This window comes from Crotalus tigris, unplaced genomic scaffold (genome assembly GCF_016545835.1).
Source record: "Crotalus tigris isolate CLP2741 ecotype Arizona unplaced genomic scaffold, ASM1654583v1 scf7180000019478.12717781048:2074007, whole genome shotgun sequence".
Lineage (NCBI taxonomy): Eukaryota > Metazoa > Chordata > Lepidosauria > Squamata > Viperidae > Crotalus > Crotalus tigris.
In genome coordinates, this window is record NW_024097560.1 from 903876 (window position 1) to 926321 (window position 22446).

The following is a 22446-nucleotide window of genomic DNA, read 5'->3' on the forward strand; positions in this document are numbered from 1 at the left end:
ACGGGATGGGAATTTGCATCCAGGTTGCTAGGCAACCAGTGGTGGTACTGCAGCCTCCTGAATTGAGAAATCTCTGCCTCGACCTGGTTGTCCTGGCAGGATTCCACAATCTGTGGTTAGTGGCAGGCTGTAATTTAACAGGTAGCATGGGGCTTTTAATAGTCCAATCCTAAACATATTTATGCAGAAGAGGACTGCGGAGCTCAACAGCCAGGGAAATAAGATTGCTTACCAAAATAGAAAATCCACAGTCTTCCCAAGAACACCCGATCTTAAGAAATGCCCAGATGCTAACTTGATGTATTATGCAAAGTCACTGGATTTCTTACCTGTGGTTTATTGAAAACCATGACCCAGTAGTTCACATTACAATAAGTCCTCCATTGTGGGCTTCAGCGGCTGGATTCACGTAACATAGTTATAAGTGGTTTATCTGATTTGGGGTGGGTGTAGTGCATGAATGCAAACCAGCCTGCATGTGCATGTACAGACAACCATTGGGACTGTAAACTATAGTTTGCTATAATATGTGACTATTGCTATAATATATGTAATATTTCTGTAGAGTGCATGCAGCAGAGAGTAGTGGGAGCTGCCCAGAGTGCTGATCCTTGCTTGAAAAGGTCTTTCTTCATCTAAAAGGGAAAAACCTGACTCCACATTTTGTACTAAGCCACAATATGGTGTGCTAACCATATAACAAGGTTGAAAGGGACCTCAGAGGTCTTCTAGTCCAACCCCCTGCTCAAACAGGAGACCCTATAGCATTCAGGACAATTGGCTGTCCAGTCTCTTCTTGAAAACCTCCGGTGCTGGAGCACTCACAGGGTCAAGGTTCATGGGTTTATTCAGGATTATTATTTTTTTAAACTCTCCACAGCCCATTTCTTATTTTGTTGAGTAGCAATCCAAAACCCACTGAAATGGAGCCGCACCCATTTTTAAGCAGGACTTAAGAAAAAGAAAAATCATTCTGTTGGTCAAAGCAAATATTTCTCTAGTGCTGTGACCCAGACAAAGAGGCTGGACTGCATCAGTTCCTTTCCCAGCAGTTTCATTGACTGCTTATTCGTGGCTGATAAACAATGGAGAATAGGGCTCATAGAATCTGGACACAATGAAGAATGCCACAGATGGGTGTTGTTGTTTTTTTTAACCAAACAGAAGCAACTTAACTTCTGCTTCTGGGGGGAAGCAGATAGGAGAACTTACTCCCTTATCGCCTGCAAAATATCATCAGAACGGCCCAACCAAGAAATAAAGGTTTTTCCTCAAAACTATGTTTCATTTGAGCATTGGGAGAACACCCTTTATGCAAATTCTGCTTCTCTGAAACACCTTACATTTGCTGTCTTTGCGCCACGAAGCCTCCCTGCATCCACAGGTTGCGGTCAAAGAACAAATACGACTACAGAAAACAACACGTATGTTGCATGAGTATTAGTGCTTCTCAATCTTGGCAAGCTTGAAGATGGGTCAACTCCCATCTGGGAGTTGAGGTCCATTCATCTTCACGCTTGCCAAGGTTGAGAAACTCTTCCTTAACCCCCAAGGTTTTCATGAACCGCCGGTGTTGTGCTCATTCACGCCGACTCTAGGACACCCCATTCATTTTGTGTTTATTCAAGGCTTTCCCCAAATCCTTAATTTCTAAAATCCTCTCTCCCGCGCCCCCCCCCCCTTGTTCGTGGAGCTATTCATGCCGGGAATCCTTGCGGGAAGGAGAGGAGCAACCAAGCGCGGGAGCCAAGCCTGGCTTAAGCCCCTGCCCAGAAAACAAAGGAGCGGGCGGGCGGGCGGACAGGGTCTCCCTGGAACGCCCCCGGCCCAGCCAATGGGACGCGGCCGGCTCACAAAGAGCCCCTGCATTGTGCGTGGAATTTGCCGCGGTCCGCGCGTTCCACTCAGCCGAGCCGGAGGCTCCGGAGAGACTCTGCAGCTTAGCTGGGGTCCCCTGCTTGGATCCGACTTTCTGAAGTAAAGGGAGAAGCTCGAGGTCGCAAAGACGCCGGGATAGTGGACAAATACTGTGGGTGGTTTTAGGATGGTTACTTGGCGCACGCGTGTTCATTAGCTCCGGTTTAGCCACGATTTCTCTCTTATTCCTGTCTGCTTTGATGCTCCTTAATGGACTTTAGTACTGCACACCGGTTTATTTCCAAAGCGGCTTAAGGCAGGTTCTCTGCCCCAAGCAGTGTGTTTGCGCTCAGTTCTGAAAGTTGGAGGAGAAAAGAAAGGGACGGGGTAGGAAAATATGCCCTTGCAATGCCAGTTTGCTCCGCCTTACAGGGAAGCAAGGCATAATGTCCCTGCTCTGTGGAATATCTTGACCAAGAGCCAACTCTGCCAGCTGGCATGGGGAGGGGTCTAAGAGTGGCATGCAACCCTGGGTGTGGTTTGTGGCTTGAAGACACTTTTTAAACCTCTGTAACTTTTAACTTTTGACCTCTGTTTTTAATACTCTTTTAGCTATGTTGCTTTTCATGGTTTTTATTTGTAAGCTGCCCAGAGTCACGTAGGTGAGATGGGCAGTATAGAAATTTGATGAATAAACAAAATAAGGTTAATAAATAACGAAAGGGATCTATTTAGACTTCCGATCTCTTGAATCATCTGTTTCAATTCAGTTCAGGACTAACTAGAAGCGATGAATCTGTGAACTTCTGAGTCCAGATTGAGCCCTCTGCCATTCAGCCGTGGCCCTTGCTAAAGTCTGCCGTCTTTTTCTGGTGAACAAATTTGTCCCATCCGTTTCAATCTACTAATTTTCCTTTAAAGCCATGTTTCAGAACATACTGGAGTTTGGTTTTTAAAGTAAAAAAGGAAAGTTTCTGGAGCCTTATGAGTTTAAACCAAGGTCTTAAGGGAAGTGTGTGGATTGTGCCAGATCAGATGGGAAGATGCAGACTAAAATGAGCTGCCAAATTCTCTCTTTGGAGCCGGATCTTCCTTTCTCACCCTGGCTGAGCTTCATCGTTCCCAGAACACCTCAGAATGTTCCGTCCGGTCCACTTGGTGTGTGGGTGTCCAGAGAAATGACAGCAGAGGGTGCACCGTGTTTCAATGTGCTCTCTTGTTATCTCTATGGAAACCCCAGTCCTGAATGGGTTTGGATGGAGCGTAACCATCTGTTCCGCCCCCTAATTTTAAGTGAACATGGCTCTGATGACATAATGTCAGTGTTCTTTTAATATGCTGCAGAAACCATCTGGGCATGTGGCCCCTACCAATGGAGAGGAGAAGGGAGAATTCGCTGATGCGGAAAAGAGGTCCCGAAAGAGATCTTGCTTGCAAATGGAGGCTAGAAACTATTGCAATAAAAACTTTTTTGTTAACTTTTTTTTCAGGTTTCGGTTTGGGAAGGATTAACCTGGTTTCCTTAACAGACGCATCAAGACTTAATCCAGGCAAAGATGAAGACGCTGGTAAACATGCTTGTTTTCATTAAGCCTGGGTAATTGTAGAGTCTGTTCCTCGTCTGCAGTCGCTTAGCCATGGGACAGGAGCCTGACTGCCTGTGGCCACCATCCGCTTCCTGGTTCTCATTTTAGATGGGTGAGCCAAGTGGCCCATCTCCGCTGCCTTCAAGATGTGCATTTAACTCCCATCGTTCCAGGCAGTGCAGGAAAAGGCTTGACAGAGTTATCATCCCACGCATCTGAAGGGCACCATGTGGGAGAAAGCTGCCTTATTGTGCAGTGTTGAAATGCTATTGGTTGCTGGTTACATTTTAGAGTGCACTTTTATTTTCCATCCATGAAAGCTAGAATGGATTCAATTTCGTTTAGGAACAGCTTCCTCTCCTCCTCCCCTGCAAGTTAAGGTAGTGCAATTATTCTTCTGCTAGCTTCGTCAGGACTGTTGAACAATATGCCCCTCCTTTGGGTAGATTTTTGGAAGATTAATAGTTCGTTCTGGTGGAACAGCTTTTCTTTATTTCACTCTGCTTCCCTTGGGAAAAGGGAAATTGTAATCCTGAAGGAAACATAAGCCCAGTTAAAACACAAACACCCTTTTCTTTTAAAAAAATATCTGCCCTGCAGCGCCGGAGGGCATCTCATGCCAGGAGCGAAAATTCAGACTTCACGGAGAAGGAAAAGGAGATGATGGCAGAAGCCGAACTGAGGAAGCTGCAGCAACAGTTTCGGATCATGGTGGAGAGCCGCAAGTCCCTTGGTTTCAAAACGCAGCAGCAATTGTTCCATCAGGAGTAAGTCTGCCGGAGATTAAGGAGATTTAACGAGGGGCTGCCCTGTGGTGTGCGTGAGTGCGTGGGTGCGTGGGGCTGTATGTGCATGACCAACGTGGATACATGCCAGCCAATACATGCTCTGCTAGCTGAGAAAAATGAATGCAGGCATACCTGCTCCTGTTTCAATCTGTCTAAGTCACCTTTGCACATTGGTCAGTTCCCTCATTATGCTCCCCATGGCCTGTATTGTAGGAGGCTCAGAGGTCTCCAAGTCCAGAGTTCCCCAATTTTGGGGGTTAGCGGCCCAGAGGGGAGGGGGAAAGAGGGATGGGTTTGTGGGAGGGGCACATGCACGCGCACCCATTGCTCACGCAAGTGGGGCCAAGAGCACCCTCGACGCTCACACAAGGCCCTGAGCACACGCATGCACCAGCCAGCCAGTTACGCGGCTTGGTTGTGAATAAGCCATGGACCGGTGTGGGCCACGGCCCACAGGTTGGGGACCCCTGTTCTAGTCCAGCCCCGTACTCAAGCAGGAGACCCCGTTCAGACAAATGGAATCCACTCTCTTTTTAAAAACCTCCAGTAATGGAGTACCCACAACTTCTGTTCCGCTGATCGTTCTCACTGTCAGAAAATTTCCCCTTCATTCTAGGTTGGTTCTCTTATCTGTTGCTTCTTGTCCTGCCCTCAGATGGCTTGGAGGATAGGCTGACTCCCTCTTCCTTGTGGCAGCCCCTCAGATATTGGAACATTGCCCTCATGTCACCCCTGGTCTTTCTTTTCATTAAACTAGACATACCCAATTCAAGCCCCTCTAGCTTGTAATCAATGCTTTCGGATTTCACACTTTATGTCCGTACATTTTCAGCCACCCTGGTTTGGAATGCTTGAGCACTTTGGAGAGAGTCCTTCTTTTTCCTTCACAGAAGACACATCCAGGCCTTGAAACAAGAATACGATGAGATTAATTTGCTGCTGACTCTCACCAAATCACCCCGCAACCTTTACATAGATGACCGGAACTTCATGGAGCTCAGATTCCTTCTGCAGACCAGAGATGAGTACGATGCTCTGATCAGAGCCACCAAGAATTTGATCGCAGAACTTGATGACAAGGTGCTTGGGAGAATGTGCGACTTGCAAAGCGGGGGTTGTGAAGCACGATAGACAGCCTGCCAGCGAGCTCCTCTCTCCCTTCTGCTTTTGACTTCTCGGTGCACTTTTCATGCGAATCAAAACTAATTTAGCATGCCCTAATCTCTGTGCAAACACCGTCTCCAGTTCAAGAGCTAAGAGACCATAAACCCTAGGATTTCCAGCTGTAGATCCTTAGGGAAAAAATAAAGCATTTGGGGAAATTCTGTTGCTCAGGGAATATTCTTCCTCTCTTGATGCTCTCTCAATCTCCATTTCCTTTGCTCTGTGTTCTTGTTTGGAGCAGGAACTGCTTGTGTAGACTTAAGACCACAACTGGGCCTAAAATTTCTGTTTCTAGGCGAGACATTTGTTGCAGTTGTTAAATTAATAACAATGTTAAGTGAATCTGGCTTCCCCTCTGACTTGGCTTGCCAGAAGGTCGCAAAAGCCGATCACATAACTCTGGGATCCTGCGACCATCATAAATATGAGACAGTTGCCAAGCATTTGAAGTTTGATCACGTGACCATGGGGATGTGGCTACATTCGCAGTGTGAAAAACGGCCATAAATCACTTTTTTCAGTGCCACTGTAACTTTGAACGGTCACTAAATGAACTGTTGTAAGTCGAGGACTCTACCTACACACAAGCATCTAATATTTAGAGTTTATACTAGCAAATGCACTGCAGTTATTCATTGTTTTCCTTAAGCCGTTTTCTTTCAATGTATAAAGGAGTTTTGAGATATTTCTCCCTCTGCTTTTAGGTAGAAGAGGTGGAAAAAAAGATTAAAACCCAAAAAAATCTGATGGTCAAGCTGAGGCAGGAGTATGATGGGAAGTGGCTTCAGAAGCAAATCCACAAGCTGGATAACCAACTCAATCATGTAAGCAGCAGTTTGCAGACTTGCATCTTCCTTGTGGTGGAGAAATTAGCGTCTGTCTCCACCTTGAGGGGAACAGTTGAAATAAGAACCACAATGACAGCCCTTAAAAATAAAGTTGAGGGGGTAGAAGACTCCAAATTTAGAACAATCAGGCATAATGGATGATGGTGAATAGAAAGTAATGTGGCTTTTTTTTGAACTTTCCCTTCTGAGTCCAGAAAATACATTTAGAACTGGAATCCATTAACCACATCTCTGGCCTAATTTTGTGTAACTGCAGCATCAATTTTGTGCTTCAGATGTTGAGACCTCCTCTTTTTCCCCAAACCTATAAATCACTTCTACTTCATGAGTTTGGGTGTGTCAATAAGGAGTAAAGATGTGGAGGGTTGCAGAAGGAAAAAGAGAGTGATGCATTCTGCAAATTCCACCCTCTTTCGGCTTTCCCCATTATTAGTCGCTCTTCTCCATGACTTTGAGAAACATTTTAAAATCTTGCTTTAGAATGTCCTGGGCCCTTTCCTAATTCTACCTCTGACCTCCAGGCCACGGTACATTTTGACACGATCTTGACCAGAAATGCCATGCTCCGTGAAGAAATAGAAACGCTGCAGTGCCAGAAGACGATCTTTGAAGGCATCTACTCACGGCTTCACAAGAAGCTTGAGCAGCAAAAGAAGACCATGAATACATCCATTGAGCAGTCTACACAAGCCTACGAGCAGAGGTGAGGAGGAGGACCAAGTGTGTGACCTTTTGCTCGCTTTCAGGACTGCAACTTCGACTGCTTGGGCAAATTTGAGACTGCCCTGCTAATGGAGGGTCTTTGGGTAAACATTTGTTTTTTAAAGAGGGGACTCGTGCTTCTCTGCAACACAATGAAAAATGCTAATGTGGGATGACAGAAGCCAGGCAGGGCAACCTCCAATTCCAATGTCTTCTTTGCCCAACCCAAATGCTCCCTGCAGATACAAAACCGATTCTACTTCCAGGAATAAGCAAACAGGGCTGGGTTTCCCTGCATCCTTAATTTTTCAAAACAGAGCAGCTTTTAAAAAGGACATTTATCAGCTGCAATCTAAAGCAATAGAATGCCACTCTCTAGAACTCTGCCATCTGTTGTGGATTTAGTTTGTTCTTTAATTGGTCAGCAAAGAGCATCATTCAGAAGAAAGGTATCCTGCACAAGTTGTTTTAGATGGATGAGTCCCAGGACTAGGAATGGAATATCTCAGAGATAAGCTGGTTCAAAATAAGTTGACAAAATCTTGGCCTGGACTGCTTCATCTTGTCCTATTTTTGCGCTCTCTTTCTCTCTCCTATCTGCTTTTCTGCTTCTTATCAGGGTTGAAGCCTTGGCAAGGATCTCTGCCATGAATGAACGGCGGTCCAAGGATATTGCCCAGTTCAACATTGAGTTTCGGGAGCTGGAGCGAATCTATAACCACGAGACCAAGCTAAAAGCATTTATGCTCATCAAACTGGTGGATCGCTCTGAAATTGAGGAACAGGCCAAAAAGGAAGAAGGTACCATTTTGTCACTCGATTCATGCCAATGTACACAAACACAAAAAGCTAACATGTCCTGCCTGGTGTTGCAAGTGATGAACTTTTGCGCGATCACGTATGGTGCTCTAAGTGATGTCCACACATATGAAGAGGGTTCTGGGTGCAAAACCTATTAATCTATACAGTAGACACAGTACAACTTTACTACCATATTTAATTGGATGTGGGTGTGTATGTCTAGTAACCACAACAACCACCATAGGCACTATTTTGTCTGGGTGGGTCACTTTTTTGTAGGGAAGCAAATCTTGACTGGCTCTGTATCCTAAACACCCCACTTTCTCTCAGCGCTCAAGGCAAGGAAGCGGGCCAAGTCGAAAGGGGAGAGCTTTGAGAGCTACGAGGTAGCTTACATGCGACTGCTGAAACTGACGGAAAACGGGAACATTGGGCAGCTGGTGGAGGACTTCCTGGAGAAGGAAGAGAAGAACTTCGCCTACTTCAGCTACGTCACCGAACTGAACAATGACATGGAAAGACTGCAGAAGAGGATTGAGGTCATCCAGGTGGGGTCCTCCTTCTCCCGGGCAGTTTCATTTTTACTCAAGGTTTTGAGGTTTCCTCATTACATTGAGCTTTTGCTGTCCAATCCTTCTGCACGTCAGCTATTCTTCCAGTAAAATATTAATGACCATTTTTAAAAAGCAAACACTTTTTTATAGGCAAACCTGGGTGACTGTTGTCACCAAACAGCTTGGGGAGGGACTGCAGCAAAATCCATCTGGGTTAATTCTCTGAAAACAGCTTGGAAGCGATCCCTTTTGTCTCCACCAATGATGGCTTCCCCTGGGGTGCAGAATTGGGGTCAAGGCTTTTCTTTTCATGCATGGTGTTAACTGCATGCAGAGACATTCTTGGGCGTATCCAGCAAAGGCATAACCTAGTCGGAAGTCTTCCCAATTGGGATCTGCGTTCAACACAGTTCAGAAGTCAGAAAGTTTTTCTATAAATCAGAATTCCACTTTCTGATTACAAGCATTTCAGGGTTAAGAGATGGGAAGTGTCTTTCTTTCTTTCTTTCTTTCTTTCTTTCTTTCTTTCTTTCTTTCTTTCTTTCTTTCTTTCTTTCTTTCTTTCTTTCTTTTTGGGGGTGATTTTATCCAAGCATGCTTACCCTTTTCTCCTTTCACTGTTTTGCTTTTTTAAAAAAAAATCCTCTCTTATTACATAAAACTGGCAGAGTTCATCTGAGAGTCAGACAGCCTTCCAAGTTAAATAAATAAATACTCACAGGCATCCTCTGAACCTGGTGCTTTTTGGAAACACACCTCGCAAAGTCATAAGTGGCCTGAAGGCTAAAATGATGGATTTCTGAATTTCTGAACTTTGTAGAATGAAATTAGCCAGCTGAAATCCCAGCAGAAGGCAGCTGAAGTTGCAGTTCATGGCAGTCTGAAAAGCATGGAGGTATTGCAGTGGAGCTGGTGTGTATGTGTGTTTGTGTGAGAGGAGGGGGAGAGAGGGGGAAGAGAGACCAGGGCAGTGTCCTCTGCCCCTTATTTATAAAAGAAAATGATTCTCCAGGGTGAGAGCCAGTTGGGCTTAGCTTTGGGGGGCTTGGTAACACTTTTACTTTCACAGTCTCTCTAATCCCGTCAGCCTCTTTTTCTGCCCACAGGAAAAACTGCAGAAGACCACCGAAAACGCCAATCTCTATGCGTACAGTCTGAAAGAGAGCAGCAAAATCTTGGACCAGCTGAAATCCGCAGTCGATTTTCTGTTCAAGAAGATCGGCTGCGACGCCACCAAGATTACACAGCATCTGGGAGAGACTGGAGAGATCACCGATCAGAATTTGATGCAGTATTTCAGTGAGTGAAACGACCAAGCACCAAGTTGAGTTGATCACCTTGGGGTTTCTCCTAGAGAGCCCTGGAGGCTTCCTGTGTTTGTGTGACAAGCTGGGAGAGCAAATAACACAAACTGACTAATGGAGACCTTCGGTCAGGTAAAGCCTTCTGACATTCCCTCATTTGTCCTCCAGGGGCGTCTTAGTGCTTCCATCTGGGATTTCTCTCATCCCAACCTTGGACCTCAACTCCCAGAATTCCCCAGCCAGCTATGGTCCGCACTTCTTAAATGTCCCAGCATTGGGAAACAATGCCTTATAGCTTATGTAGTCTTTGTATGTAAAGTTTTAATGAGAAATTCCCTTTCTAATCAAAGAAATGTATCGGTGTCCAACGGAGTTTACTGGGAAAACCTCATTTGAGAAGAAACCCTGCAGAGCCAAGAGTCACACCTACCAAATCAGGACCTGGAAGTCCCCTTGCCTTCCACCTTCTTTGTGCGTTGTGTGAGACGTGAAGCACATCCACTCCCTCACAGGTTCCTTTGCTTCTCTCTCTCTCTCTCTCTCTGCAGGCTTAGTAGAAAAGAAAAGCAACGACCTTTTGCTGATTGAGTCCTTCCTGCGCTACAAGCAAGTCGAAGGGGAGCTGGACACCGTCCCCTTGCTGAATCCCTTTTTGGGTGGGAGTGCTCTGCTAAAGAAAATGGACGCCATTAAAGTGACTCCACCTTCTCTCAGTGTGGATCCCTTTGCAGACACGTCAGAGCCTAGTAAGTATTTGCAGGAAGAATAGATGGCTATGCAAAATTTGGAGCCAGCAAGAATGAGGGTCTGGTTATTCAACCCTGGCTTGGAAGCTTTTTGAAGGGGCAGAGAGAATTCCCTTATGCTGTCCGTTTGACCAGTGTCTCAGTAAGTTTTTTTCCGCCAAGCTTTTTCTGGTTTCCCTGAGTTTTCCCAAAGACATTTCAAGTAAAATAAGAAAAAACAAGTTAATCAGTAAATGAGCCTAAGGGTGGGGAGAGTTTGTTGCTGATCCAACCCCTGATCCAAGCTGATAAATAAATAGGTCTTGTGTTCATACTGTGTTAATGTGGTTCACTGAAACTGTGGTTTTAAAAAGGAAGAAAATGCCTCTTCTCCAAACTAACCCTGTTGAACTTCTCGTTCCTTTCCCAATAGTGGAACCACTAGACCACAAAAATCTGCGTGCCATGGTCTTGGAAAACCAGGAGAAGGAAAAAGCCACAAGGAATTCCATCGCAGAAAGATTGGAGAGTGGCAGAGAAAAAAAGAAATTGTCACCGGTGTAGAGGCTAAGAAAGAAATGGGTGGCAGGACGAGAAACCATCTTTTCTCATTGGCTTCTTTCATATACTTAGACTCATGTATCTTCTTTTATATATACGTATATACCCACAGTACAAAATGCGATACCAAGATGGATTTTCTTTGCATAGAATAAAAAAATTATGAACAAAGAAAGCATTTGTCTCTTGAATTTCTACAGCTCGCTGTCTTGCTTGCAGTCGTCTTTTTGGTTACCCTGAATTTCTCTGCTTGTTTTTTTTTTTTTTTGTATGCCCTCAAATATCTAACTGGACTATATCACCCATCATCCTCCAGCTATCAAAGTTTGGAAACACAGAAGTGAAAGTCTGACACAACCAGAGAATCCCAGTTCGATGAGGGCTGCATTTATGTTGCATGAGATTTTTGCTTTAATCTTGTGGAAGTTAAACCATTCTCTCACCTCTTTCCAGGAGAACAAACTGCTTGGATGTACTTTTGTGTGAGAGGCTGCAGAACCCTTAAGAGGGCTCCTCCAGCCTCAGCAAAGGCTATTTTCTCTCGAGCATCCTGGAAGGGTGAATCTCCCTCTTTGACCTTGAAACACCTGACACAGTTATTGATTTTGTTGTTGTTATATTTTTACTGCGTGGCTGTTGCAGAGTCGAGCCATTTCCCTGGTTTGGCAGGTTCCATTAGCCAAAGAGGATTCAGGGATGTGTTTCTGGCACCTCATTTTTTCCAATAAAAAAAAGCAAAGCTCTAAGAAGGTGCTTGGGCTGTGCATATAGGAGGACTCTGCGAAGACCAGATGGTAGGAAAAGAGGTGAAGCACCTGCAATGGAATCCATGAGTTCCACTTCCTGCCTGAATTAATGTTGGTCTCTCGTCTTGATCCTCATCAGCACAGTGCAGTCTGCTAAATAAGCCATAAGATGGCCTAGTGTCAACCAAGATTTATCTTATGTCCTTCATAGGGCTGATATTGTACGAATATGGCTCCATTATAAACCAGTTATTATCAGATTTTAAGTCTTTGGGAGAACTCTAATTTTCTTATTTTTTTATCTTAAAAAACAGAAGATCATCTCAATAAGATATTTTAATATGTAAGTGGAAAACTGTCCTTCAGTCCAATGCCTTTCAGTGCTAATAGGCAGAGTGGATGAAACATAGGATGCATTAGTGCACTGAAGTAGGATCACAACTCAGATTTATCCAAGAACAATGCCTGCTTTTCTAGGTACCAGACAGTTTTACTATTTATAGCCCACTGTGAATGAGCTGTGTTATCTCACAGCATGTTAACACAGAGCAAATGCCACACCATACAGATTGCACCTGTGCGTGGCTCTTGAGACGCCTGCTAGTTGTAATCCCAATATATCTGGAGCATTTCAGGTTGGCAGGCTAACGAAGGTAGACCACCAAGCTAGTAGACATTGGAAATTTGGTTTTGCAATCCTGGACCCTCAACACAAACTGCATAGTCACTGACTTTGGATGGGTCTCAATCTATGTTGGGTGAGCCTGTCTGTTATAGCTGACTTCATGACCTGGAAAGAGCAGATGATGGACAACTTTAGATGCACCCAGAAAGACAATTGTGTGGATCCAGCCGTGTGCCTCCATTGGGTAAGAGATCCATATTGTGGGACTGGGAGGGGGAGAAATCCTGCTGTAAAGCACTGTGGAGCGATATATAAGTCCAAGTATTATTGCTATAATAGGTAGGAAGCCTCCATAGATGTGTTGGGTTCCTAGCAAATTTCCATACCCAGGAGTGGCAAATTTGTGGCCCTTACTTGATGTTAGCTGTGGGTGAAGCCTCCTCCTGTTCAGCTCTACATACTGTTGTTGGACAACCTCTTTGCCTTGTGTGTTAAGTGAGAAACGCACCCTGCTCTGGCATCAGAAAAGAAACACACGGCTTGCTGTGAGTACAGCTTATTCCATTCCCTCATCCATAATCATTCATCAAGGGCTGCTCAGACTTTCTGAATAATTCAATACAAAGGCAGTTTTAGAAATAGGTTTCTCCAGACATGGCTGCATTCTTTCTACAGATAGGACAGACAAAGGGCTGGAACTGCCAAGAGGATGACAACAGACAGGAGAGACACAACAGCCCAGCTTAGCTGGCCAGAGAAGGTATCACTTCTGTCATCACACACCGAGTGGCTCCACACCATTTCTTAATCTTTTTCTTCTCCATGTGTGATGATGTGCACCAAATTCTTATAGTCAAGGTTGCCGGTCACATCTGGAGGGAAGGCTGCAAACATTTGGTCTACCTGGAAGAACAAAGAAGCCAGGAAATTTCCTTTTGATGTTTTATACCTCAGTGGCTCTTGGTAAGATTGCAAATCTTCATTTCGAAGACAGTCCAACTCCCAAATTGCATTTCCTGGAAAGGCCATTGAGCGATTCAGAAATTTCTTACCTCTTCCTTTGAAAACCGTTCTCCTTGTGTCATGAGCATCTCTTTAATGCTGAAAAATAAAAACCCAGATTAGATGCAAAGGAATATCAGTCTCAATTCCACCCATCACTCCATGTGAAGAATAGAGGCGATAGCTTTCTCATTTCTGAAATCCAGGCTGGAGCACATGGGGATGGACCAACAAGTTCTTAATTGCAGTTTAGGATAAGCAGCCAGGCTGATTGTACATTTGCATCACAACAGTTTGTCCCAAGAGAGAGGATGCTAAAGGAATGTTTATTAAGGGAGTGAGAAGAAAAGGGTGAAGAGAAGCAGAAAGGGCTCTGAGGATCTTCTGACCACTTTAAGCGGACAAGATCCAAAGATACTTACTAGTTTGCCTTTAAGCCTTTGCTTTCTGGATCAAAGACTTTAAATGCATTTAGAATGGTTTCCTCTGGATCTGCTCCTGGAAAATTAAAAGGAAATAAAAGGGGGAGGGGAGGGGAGGGGAGATGGAGGGAAAGTCTCAGAAAGCTGAATACTTTGTAAAAGTGGCCCTTCTTATAATGTTTGTGGGAAGGTGTGTCACCATGGAGGCTACACAGAAAATAAATGGGCAGGTGAACCAGAATAAAACCCTCCTTTAGCCACACAAGGAAGCTTTCCAGGAGAATTGGGAATCCAGCACCACATCACCTTAAACATATGTTTGCTTGTTTGTTTATCCTGCTGCATGAATAGTGACCACTTCCGTTACTTTTTCATGGTCCTAACCAAGTCTGTGTGGATGGGAGCCTAAACAGCTTACCAAAGATGCTCACTGCTTGCAACCAAGTTGTAGCCTCCTCCGATCTTACCTTTAAGCTTTTCTCCAAACATTGACAAGAACACGGTGAAGTTAATTGGTCCAGGAGCTTCTTTGATCATGTCATCAAGCTCTTCATTTTTCACATTCAGACGCCCTGAAGCAGGCAAAACCAAACCAAACACAAGGAAGGATAATTGAAATATTTTTTTCTCCATGAGATCCGGTATAAATTACTCATAGGGCATTGATGGGTATCATAATGTAAAGGCGTTTCTTTGCTTACCTAGTGCTGCAAATGTATCTCTCAGATCTGCTTTGTCAATGAAACCATCGCGGTTCTGATCCATGATGGTGAAAGCCTGAAAGGGGAGAAGCTACATGTCTTGTACGAAGTGCCTGATCTCAGACTGTTAGATCTACCACAATTGCTTCTGAAGTCGCCCCCAGCTGTCTTCACACAGAAGTGTGTGCCCAGCCTTTCAAATTCCTCTTTTGAAACATTCTCCCAGCCCTATTCTGTAATTATGCAGGATACATTAGTGAACTCAGGGTCTTTCTGGGATCCGCAAGATGGTTGGGGAATGTATAAGGTTTAGGAAAAGATAAAAATCAATCCAACATACAACTGAGATAATATTTCAGTATGAACTTTCCATGGCTGGAATCTGGCAGACCTTATGCTGCAATATTCAGCTAGGGCATTTCATTCTAGGTTCCAGAACTAAGTCCAGGCTTCAGATTAAGCTCCAATAAAGTCTTTTTAAATTGGCTATTACAGCCTTTGATCTACAAGAATGTAGAATCATCTAGGACTTAAGCACAGACTTCCATGCTTAAAAAAAAAGATTGGCTGAGAGTTTGATTCCTCAGGCCTTAGATTGTGTAGCGTGACTGAACTTCAAATACGGACTCTTAATTATGCAGGTAGAACAGAAGCCAAGAGGATGTTAGTGTATTACCTACGTTTTCCATGTTCTTGGGTCAAGATATTCGCTTCATTTGGATCTGTAATACAAACTGTTTGCAAAAGATTTTAGTACCTCTGTTGACATACCTCCTTAAACTCCTGGATCTGTGCCTGTTCAAACATGGAGAAGACGTTAGAATCTGTCCTCTTCTTAGCTTTCTTGGGTGCCTTTGGGGAGATTAAACACAACACAATTAGCGGCATCTCCTTAACGTCTGGAGCAGGGGTAGGCAACCTCGGCTCTTTTATGACTCGTGGACTTCAACTCCCAGAATTCCTGAGCCAACTTGGCTCAGCTTGGAAACCTCTCCCTTTCCCCCTCAGCGTGGCTGGCTCAGGAATTCTGAGAGTTGAAGTCCACGAGTCATAAAAGAGCCGAGGTTGCCTAACCCTGGTCTAGAGGTACCTTCTGCTGGGACAAATAATGGTCCCAGGCCTTCTATCCAAAGCCACAAGCAGAAAACAAGACTGTTTTTACTGTTTTATTGGTCAAGAGGGTTATCGGACCACGATCGGCTGCATTTAGCGACTATTGAATTTCCATCTGTGGAAAATGCCCCGTGAAAAAGTCCATGAAGGGGTTTCCCTGACTGACTCAAGAAGTTTACAATTTCACATTTGATGGTGGAGGTAGAGATGCTCAAAAGAAAGAGATGCACTGATATATAGATTTTGACATTTTGGGGAGTAAAAAAATTGTGCTTAAAGTAAAAGGACAAATTGGAGATTTTTAAGAAAGGATTTGAATACAGAAAGAGATAGAATGCATGAAGGGGACATGGCGATATCAAACCAGGGGTCTGACAGCGATGTCAAGCCAATAAGGAAAAAATGGATGGAGTCAATTTTGGGCGCCATTAAATCATTGCTTCTAACTAAAATCATCTGATTGATAAACATGTAGTAGTACGCTGGAACCCCAGGTTTGAAAGAATAAATGTGATTAAAACCGAGTCCTATCAATTAAATCCAACTTAACTGGCCTATTGTGCACCACTTACTCTCCACACTTCTTCTAAAGGGATGTCAGCGTGTAACCTAATTCCACCTGATACTAGAATTCTTTTTGTTTGGAACATCCTCACTCACTAAAGGGCAACCCCCCCCCTCCTATTTTTTATCCGGAATGCTTGAATTCCTGTTTCTTTTCTTCCCGTTCCAACTCATGACCCCTCCGTCTCTCCCACACTCCTTTTACTCACCATTTCTAAGACCAAATTGTGCAGCTCAGGGTGCTGTTCGGAGACGGTTCCTTCGGTGGGTGCCCCCGTTGTTCTGCCCGAGGAGACAATAAATAAGACCCAGCCCAGATTATAAATAAACCCATCTCCTCTTTTGGCTGTAATAGGTGAGTTAATCCTCTCCTCCCTCCATTCTCTCTTCTGCCTTCTTAAATATCAGCCCACATTGTCATGTGGTGACATGCCAGAACAACAGAGGCCCCCAAGGTTAGGGACAGGCCAGCCGCCCAGACGGCCTTTCCATTTAAGATGTCGACGCAGCGTTCTCCCAGCAGCCAGAGAATAGCCGGACACCTGTGGGTGTCAGTTGGTCTCCAATGTGTGCGTTGGGGAGCCCACAAGGGGGTAAACAATGTATTCTCTGCCTCCATGTATATATAACAGACCTCCCTTTTGATTGTTCCTTCAAACAATAATGGGAATAAGACATCGAACCCAGGACTGGGGCACTGCAGATGGGGGGGAGCCTGAATCTTCGCAATTAGGGCTCCAGGACGCCCACTTGGCTGCAAGCGCTGATTCCCCCTGCCCCATTCTCAACCCTTTCTTTGATTGTCAAATCAAACAATGAATTCAATGTCAGCAGTGGAGGGGGAGCTAAGTCACCTTGGGGAAGCTGAGTCAGTCCTGGGGAGTACTTGGATGGATGGGAGACCCCAAGGAGATCCTGAGGTTCTAGGCTAGATTGGAAAGTAAAAGCATCATCAAGAACGAAATCCTGAGAGGCAGAAACAACAAACCGCTTCTGTTCAAGGGGAGATTTATCTACCTCGCAGGGTTGTTTTGTCAAGCAGAGAAGAGATATTCCGAAGTTCTAAGCTTCTAAAAACTGATCTTAGCCCTCTGGGGAAAGGCCACTGTGAGTGTCCCAAGGCCGAAGTGGCCTCTCTGGATTCAGTTATGGCTGACCAGCAGGCGAGGCATCTTCCTCTCCTTTGCACTTGTATTTTTAGCCGGTGCTCTCTGCTCCTGAGCATTTTTCCTCCCCCCCCACTGGAATACACTTAGACAAAGGGGTGGGCAGACAGGGAAGATGACACAGTCCAAACAATGCCTTCCATATATTTCACAGTTGCCTGCAGCTGTCTTAACCAAACACGATGGAAATGGATGCAAGGGTGAACAGCTGCTGCTATTGGACTGAGGTCCATCCCCCCCCCACACTCTTTAAATCTCCCTGTGAAACAGACAAAGATAGATTCTCTTATTCAACCACCCATAGGCTGGAATCTATATATAGGCCAGTTCCATCCTTTACATTGTTATCCTGTAAAGTTGCTTTTCCCAAAGGAGTCTTGGCCCTGCAAGCTTCAGAATTCCCAGAACTTTTAAAAAATTGGGATTTGCAGGCTGCTTTGCATAAACTCGTATTTACGATAATCGTTTGCACAGGTTGCATATATATCTAGATTTTGAAATAAGTGACCTTACTAGCACGTAAAAATCAAAGTTTTTTCCCCTCAATTCGTCCCTCTGATTTTATTTGCTTGGTTAATTAGTTAGTGAAAAAGAAGGGGGAAAACTGATAAAGTTTTTAAAGCGTCTGCATTTTAGGGACATACATTGCTAAGCCCGGCCTGAAGACTCAGACTATTGAGGGATTTTATTGAAAACTTGTTATAACCTACAGAGGATGAAAAGGAAGGTTTAAGATTATTTTTGTGGTAGAAAGAGAGTTTAATCTAACATTTTAAAGGCAGCCTTTAATATCCCAACAGGCATTCCTATTCAGTGGCAATTCTTTTTCGTCTGGATTCTCCTGAAGCCCGATGCTAATTCATAAGAGCTTTATAGGCCTAAAAAGCTACCTCAGCTCTCCTCAGCTGAAGCTCTATTTAACTTTAAACCAGAACAGGAAGAACAATTTAGAAGGGATCGAAAATAATAAAAATAGTAATAGTAATCAAAAAGCTGATTCCTACCTATCAAGTGTAGTGCTTTGCCTTCCTGCCAGCAAGCAGATAGAGAAGGAGAGAAAGTCAGAGAAAGAAAATATGACACGGGCAGGGTCACCTCTCCAGTAAAGGAAGGAAAGCTGCTCTTCTGGAGCAGAGGGGCTCAATGGTAGGGGAAGCGCCAAGGCATTTTAAAAAAGGATTTTAATAGAAAGGGAAGCCGAGCATGCAAGACGAAGGAGGGACGAGAATACATTTCCGGATGGCTTACTCAGGCCAAGCCATGTAGCTGATTTGACAGACTGCAGCAGTGGCTTTTCAGCGGGGTGAGCCAGTGAATCGGTGATCTGGTGGTCCTGTATACAGATCACCCCATCCATTTTCATTTCCAACACTTAAAGATAACAGAAAGTAGAGGATGGTACCTCTCTCGCATCTCCGACGATTCTTTTGTAGTGATGCCCCACTGGTCTGTTTGCAGGGGGCTGCATACAGAGATCCTAGTGGGAAAAAATGAGCAAGGTCTTCACCATCATGAGATTATCCCCTCGGTAAACATAACTGTCCAGCTTTGGCTCTCATTCCCATCGCCAACCTGTACTATCTTATTTTTGAAAGGTGCAACCAGATAATGCTAGACTGGAATTAATGCTTTATGAGCTAGGGAATTCTGAGATGGCCACATGAATTTCATTCCAAAGTAGTATTATTTTATTATCATTCCCTCTCCTGCAACTACCTCTAAATCCCTGAGATGCTTCAGCAAATATATTAAAGCAGAAACAATGTCAGATTAAACTGCATGGCAAGTTTACAACAAACACATTTTACTGTAGACTAGGCTGCAGAAATCTGCTACCATTCAGGACCTCTTGTGAATTAAAGGTAGATAGAAAAGGCGTCCATGGGCAAGGAGGTTGCTAATAAGGCAGTTTTGCAAGCCTGCTTCATTTTCTATTTACAGTGTGGTGATTTAAGAAGGGAAAAAGGAGTCTGGGCTTTGCCTGCCCTCTTCTGGAGAAACCTGATAATAAAACTCATTAAAAAAACAACAACAACGTAAAGATAATTCTTTCTCATCTCACCATAGGGCAGGAGTTGGCAACCTTGGCTCTTTTATGACTCATCGACTTCAACTCCCAGAATTCCTGAGCCAGCATGGCTCAATTTGGAAACCTTTCCTTTCCCCTCAGCATGGCTGGCTTGGGAATTCTGGGAGTTGAAGTCCACCAGTCATAAAAGAGCCTATGGCCCTGCCATAGGGCCATACCCAGGAGTATATTCAACTGCACTGGCTTTAGAAATAACACTTTTAGATTTTTAAAATGCATTTAATCTGATCTGTATGGCTTACCATGTCAAAAAAGCAGCTGTTTTAATTTTTATCTAAGACCCACTCACTGCACCAAACTTGACAGCGTCACGCATTTATGAAAATGTTGCAGCTGCTCATGAGTCTTTAGGTGACTCCCAAGTATCCTTGATGTACAGAAGTTTGATGATTTGTAACTTAGTTTGGATGGAGTTTTCTACAACAATGAGTATTTTAATTAGAGAGAGAGATGTCTTAATTTGATGAAGAGACTTTTCCAATCATGGGGCAATATGGTATTCATATCAGAATTCATTTTAGGTATAGATTTATATCAATTTTTAGTCCTTATGAATTGATATTTCTACTCTGAAGTTTTCCACAAAAACTGGGAACTAGTAATCAGTTTTGGCAAAGCAAATTCTTCCAAGTCTCAAATTTCTAACACAAAATTGTGTGAAATCAATCCCACAATAGTAGTTGCGGTCTAGACCAAGGGTCTTGAAACTTGGCAACTTTAAGAGATGTGGACTTCAGCTCCCAGAATTCCTTAGCCAGCCATGCTTGGAGAAACTATGGCAGCCATCAGTCGACTCTGAAAACTAACAGCAGAGTAACAAGGAGAGCTGTCCTTGGTGCTGAGCTATGATTCCATGGAGCAGAGTTTCTCAACCTGGGTGGCTTAAAGATGGAGCTGAAGTCCAGGCATCTTCAAGTGCCCAAGGTTGAGACACACTACCCTGGAGCACTTCTCTGAGTCTGGCTTTAGCTTCTGACTTCTCATTGGTAGACTGGAACATTAAAGGAGCCGGAGATGAGATCTGTCATTTGCCTGCCAATGCTGTCTGTGAAAAACAACAGCAACTCTCAGCTTTACTTTGTGTAAAATGAAAGGGAGTTAACTTTCAGTGACTGGTGCTCAGCTTTGAAGTTAAAACCTTTGTCAGTGATCTGCTTCTGGGTCTTTAGAAATCGATAATAATCAGAGATGCAGGATACAAGAGAAAGAAAATGCAGGATAAATTGTAATAGTTAAAACACAGCCTTCCTTGCTTTTCCTGTTTGCATGGCTCCCCGGCCCTTCCTTGATCATCAGAGTGAGGGGAAAATTAGCCCAATGCATGGATCGAGACAGCCCCAGAGCCTTCACTTTTAATCAAGCTTTGGGGGCTGCTTCTCTTTCTCTCCTCCAGAGTTCAGCAAGATTAATTGGCTCTGGGTGCAATTATCTTAATTTCCAGCATTAGGAAAAATCTATAAATGCCAGGAAATAACATGCAATGGCTTAATGTGAGTTGTCATAAAAAAAAAAAAAAAGCTCAGCTGGAGCCCTTTGGCCTTGCTTTTGAACCTGCACGGTGCTTAAGTATCCACAATGGAACCAGATAAGTTACAAGAACGTGGGACAACTGAAATAGGGACACTTGTTGAAGGAAGGAAGAATTCCATCACGGAAATGTGTATATCGTTTTTATTTCAACTTCCTACTTTACTGGACTTTTGCCCCTGTTGAGCTACCAATCCTTCCATTCTAAACTCAGCTAAACTCACCTGTCAGCCTGAAAATACCCACAACAGCTTCCAAAGTGCAGCAGACTTTCTATATTTGTACATTTAAAGGAACCACAAACCATGAGAAAGTTTGAAGTGGCAGCTAAATGAGGTCCACACCTTGCTGATCAGAAGGCCCAAGTCAAAGGATCCTAATCCCAGTGAGTTGGCGATCTAAACTGGAGGAATTCCTCTTGGAAAAAGGGTTCTCAGGGATCCAGAGGGCCCTTCTTCCATTTCTAAGCAAAGCTGTTGTTAAATGAGTCACGGCCAGTTCTACCACCTTTTTGGCTTTGGGCTTTGTGATGGGACGTATGTTCTCGGTAACCCTGGGGTTGATTCTCTTCCTCTTTGAAAGGGCCTTGTGTTCAAAGGGGTCTTTCTCTGAAGCTGAGGAGCAAGGTTTGCTCAAAGCAGGTGAATTTCTTTTGGTTGCAACACTTCCATAGATCTTATGCCCTGACAGGCACTCTATGTGTGTGTGTGTGTGTGTGTGTTTAGTGAGATGCAAGCCGTGTTTGGTGACACTGGAGTCCTCCCTTGCTAGGCCCGCTGTTCTGTTTGCCTGGCCCTGGTTCTCAGGCTTTCTATCATGCAACGGGAAACCCGGCCCCTTTTGTGCTTGCCGTCAGCCCTTTCATGTGGATAAATTAACAGGAAATCAAGCAAACTAATTAACCTTGCTAGCTTTCTGCCGGCTGACTCCATAACAGAATTCCCTCTCCTGTGGCAGGGGGGGATAAATCACGCTTTTCCTGTAAAAGAGAAGAATGTTATCGGGCCTGCCAGAAAGAAAGAGGGAAGGAGCAGAACACACCAAAATGGAGGGGGAGGATGGGGGGGGGAAGCGGGTTAATCAAACCTTTTACAAGAGGGCTGGCCCATTAATTAGAAAGCCTTTTTTTCATGTAAAACACAGCATCCTCTGCAGATAAAGCAGGGAGGTATTTGACTCTCTTGCTGTTACTTGGGTGTCTCTGTTGTTCGGTGACCTGCCTCTTCGGCTGGGCTTGCTGGGCCTGTTCAGCTTTGCAATTTCGGGGGGGGGGGCTGTTACCTCCTCACTTTGGGGTGAATTTATCCACTGGACCTACCTGCTATTTTTCTTTCCTCTTGTCACCTCGAGCATTCACCTACGCAGGTGGGAAAAATCAAATAAGGATGATGTTAATGAACAGAATAATTGTGCATTTGGGAAAAGGAGGGAGAGACCCCTGCCCCAAGTAGCTTACCATTTAAACCACGATGGTGGAAAGAATTTATCTAAACTGGGAATCTCTTCACAACGCTTCTGATGTGGCCTGACTTAATCTCCGTTTAAATCCTGGGAAACGTATTCCTGGGAGTTGGCTCGTGGAACAGGCTCCCCTTGCAAGC

At 44.3% G+C, this 22446-nt stretch overlaps 2 protein-coding genes across 3 annotated transcripts; one reads left to right on the forward strand and one right to left on the reverse strand.

Moving 5' to 3' along the window:
- The first annotated feature begins 1923 nt into the window (after nt 1-1923).
- Nucleotides 1924-11475, forward strand: CCDC63 (coiled-coil domain containing 63). Of its 2 annotated transcripts, XM_039362747.1 has the most exons (12): nt 1924-2029; nt 3348-3425; nt 4044-4210; nt 5122-5311; nt 6100-6219; nt 6765-6946; nt 7565-7746; nt 8077-8294; nt 9121-9195; nt 9407-9599; nt 10153-10350; nt 10763-11475. In XM_039362747.1, the coding sequence occupies exons 2-12, from the start codon at nt 3414-3416 to the stop codon at nt 10891-10893; spliced, it is 1668 nt and encodes a 555-aa protein (XP_039218681.1). In that variant the 5' UTR covers nt 1924-2029; nt 3348-3413; the 3' UTR covers nt 10894-11475. The 2 variants fall into 2 exon arrangements, with proteins under 2 accessions (XP_039218681.1, XP_039218682.1); XM_039362748.1 differs by lacking the exon at nt 9121-9195.
- Nucleotides 11476-12891: 1416 nt separating this feature from the next.
- MYL2 (myosin light chain 2) lies at nt 12892-21792 on the reverse strand. The gene is made up of 9 exons (XM_039362632.1): nt 21749-21792; nt 18632-18706; nt 16273-16345; nt 15158-15238; nt 14387-14462; nt 14153-14257; nt 13686-13761; nt 13314-13362; nt 12892-13164 (listed from the first exon to the last, which is right to left on the reverse strand). The coding sequence occupies exons 1-9, from the start codon at nt 21775-21777 to the stop codon at nt 13066-13068; spliced, it is 663 nt and encodes a 220-aa protein (XP_039218566.1). The 5' UTR covers nt 21778-21792; the 3' UTR covers nt 12892-13065.
- Between the last annotated feature and the right edge of the window lie 654 nt (nt 21793-22446).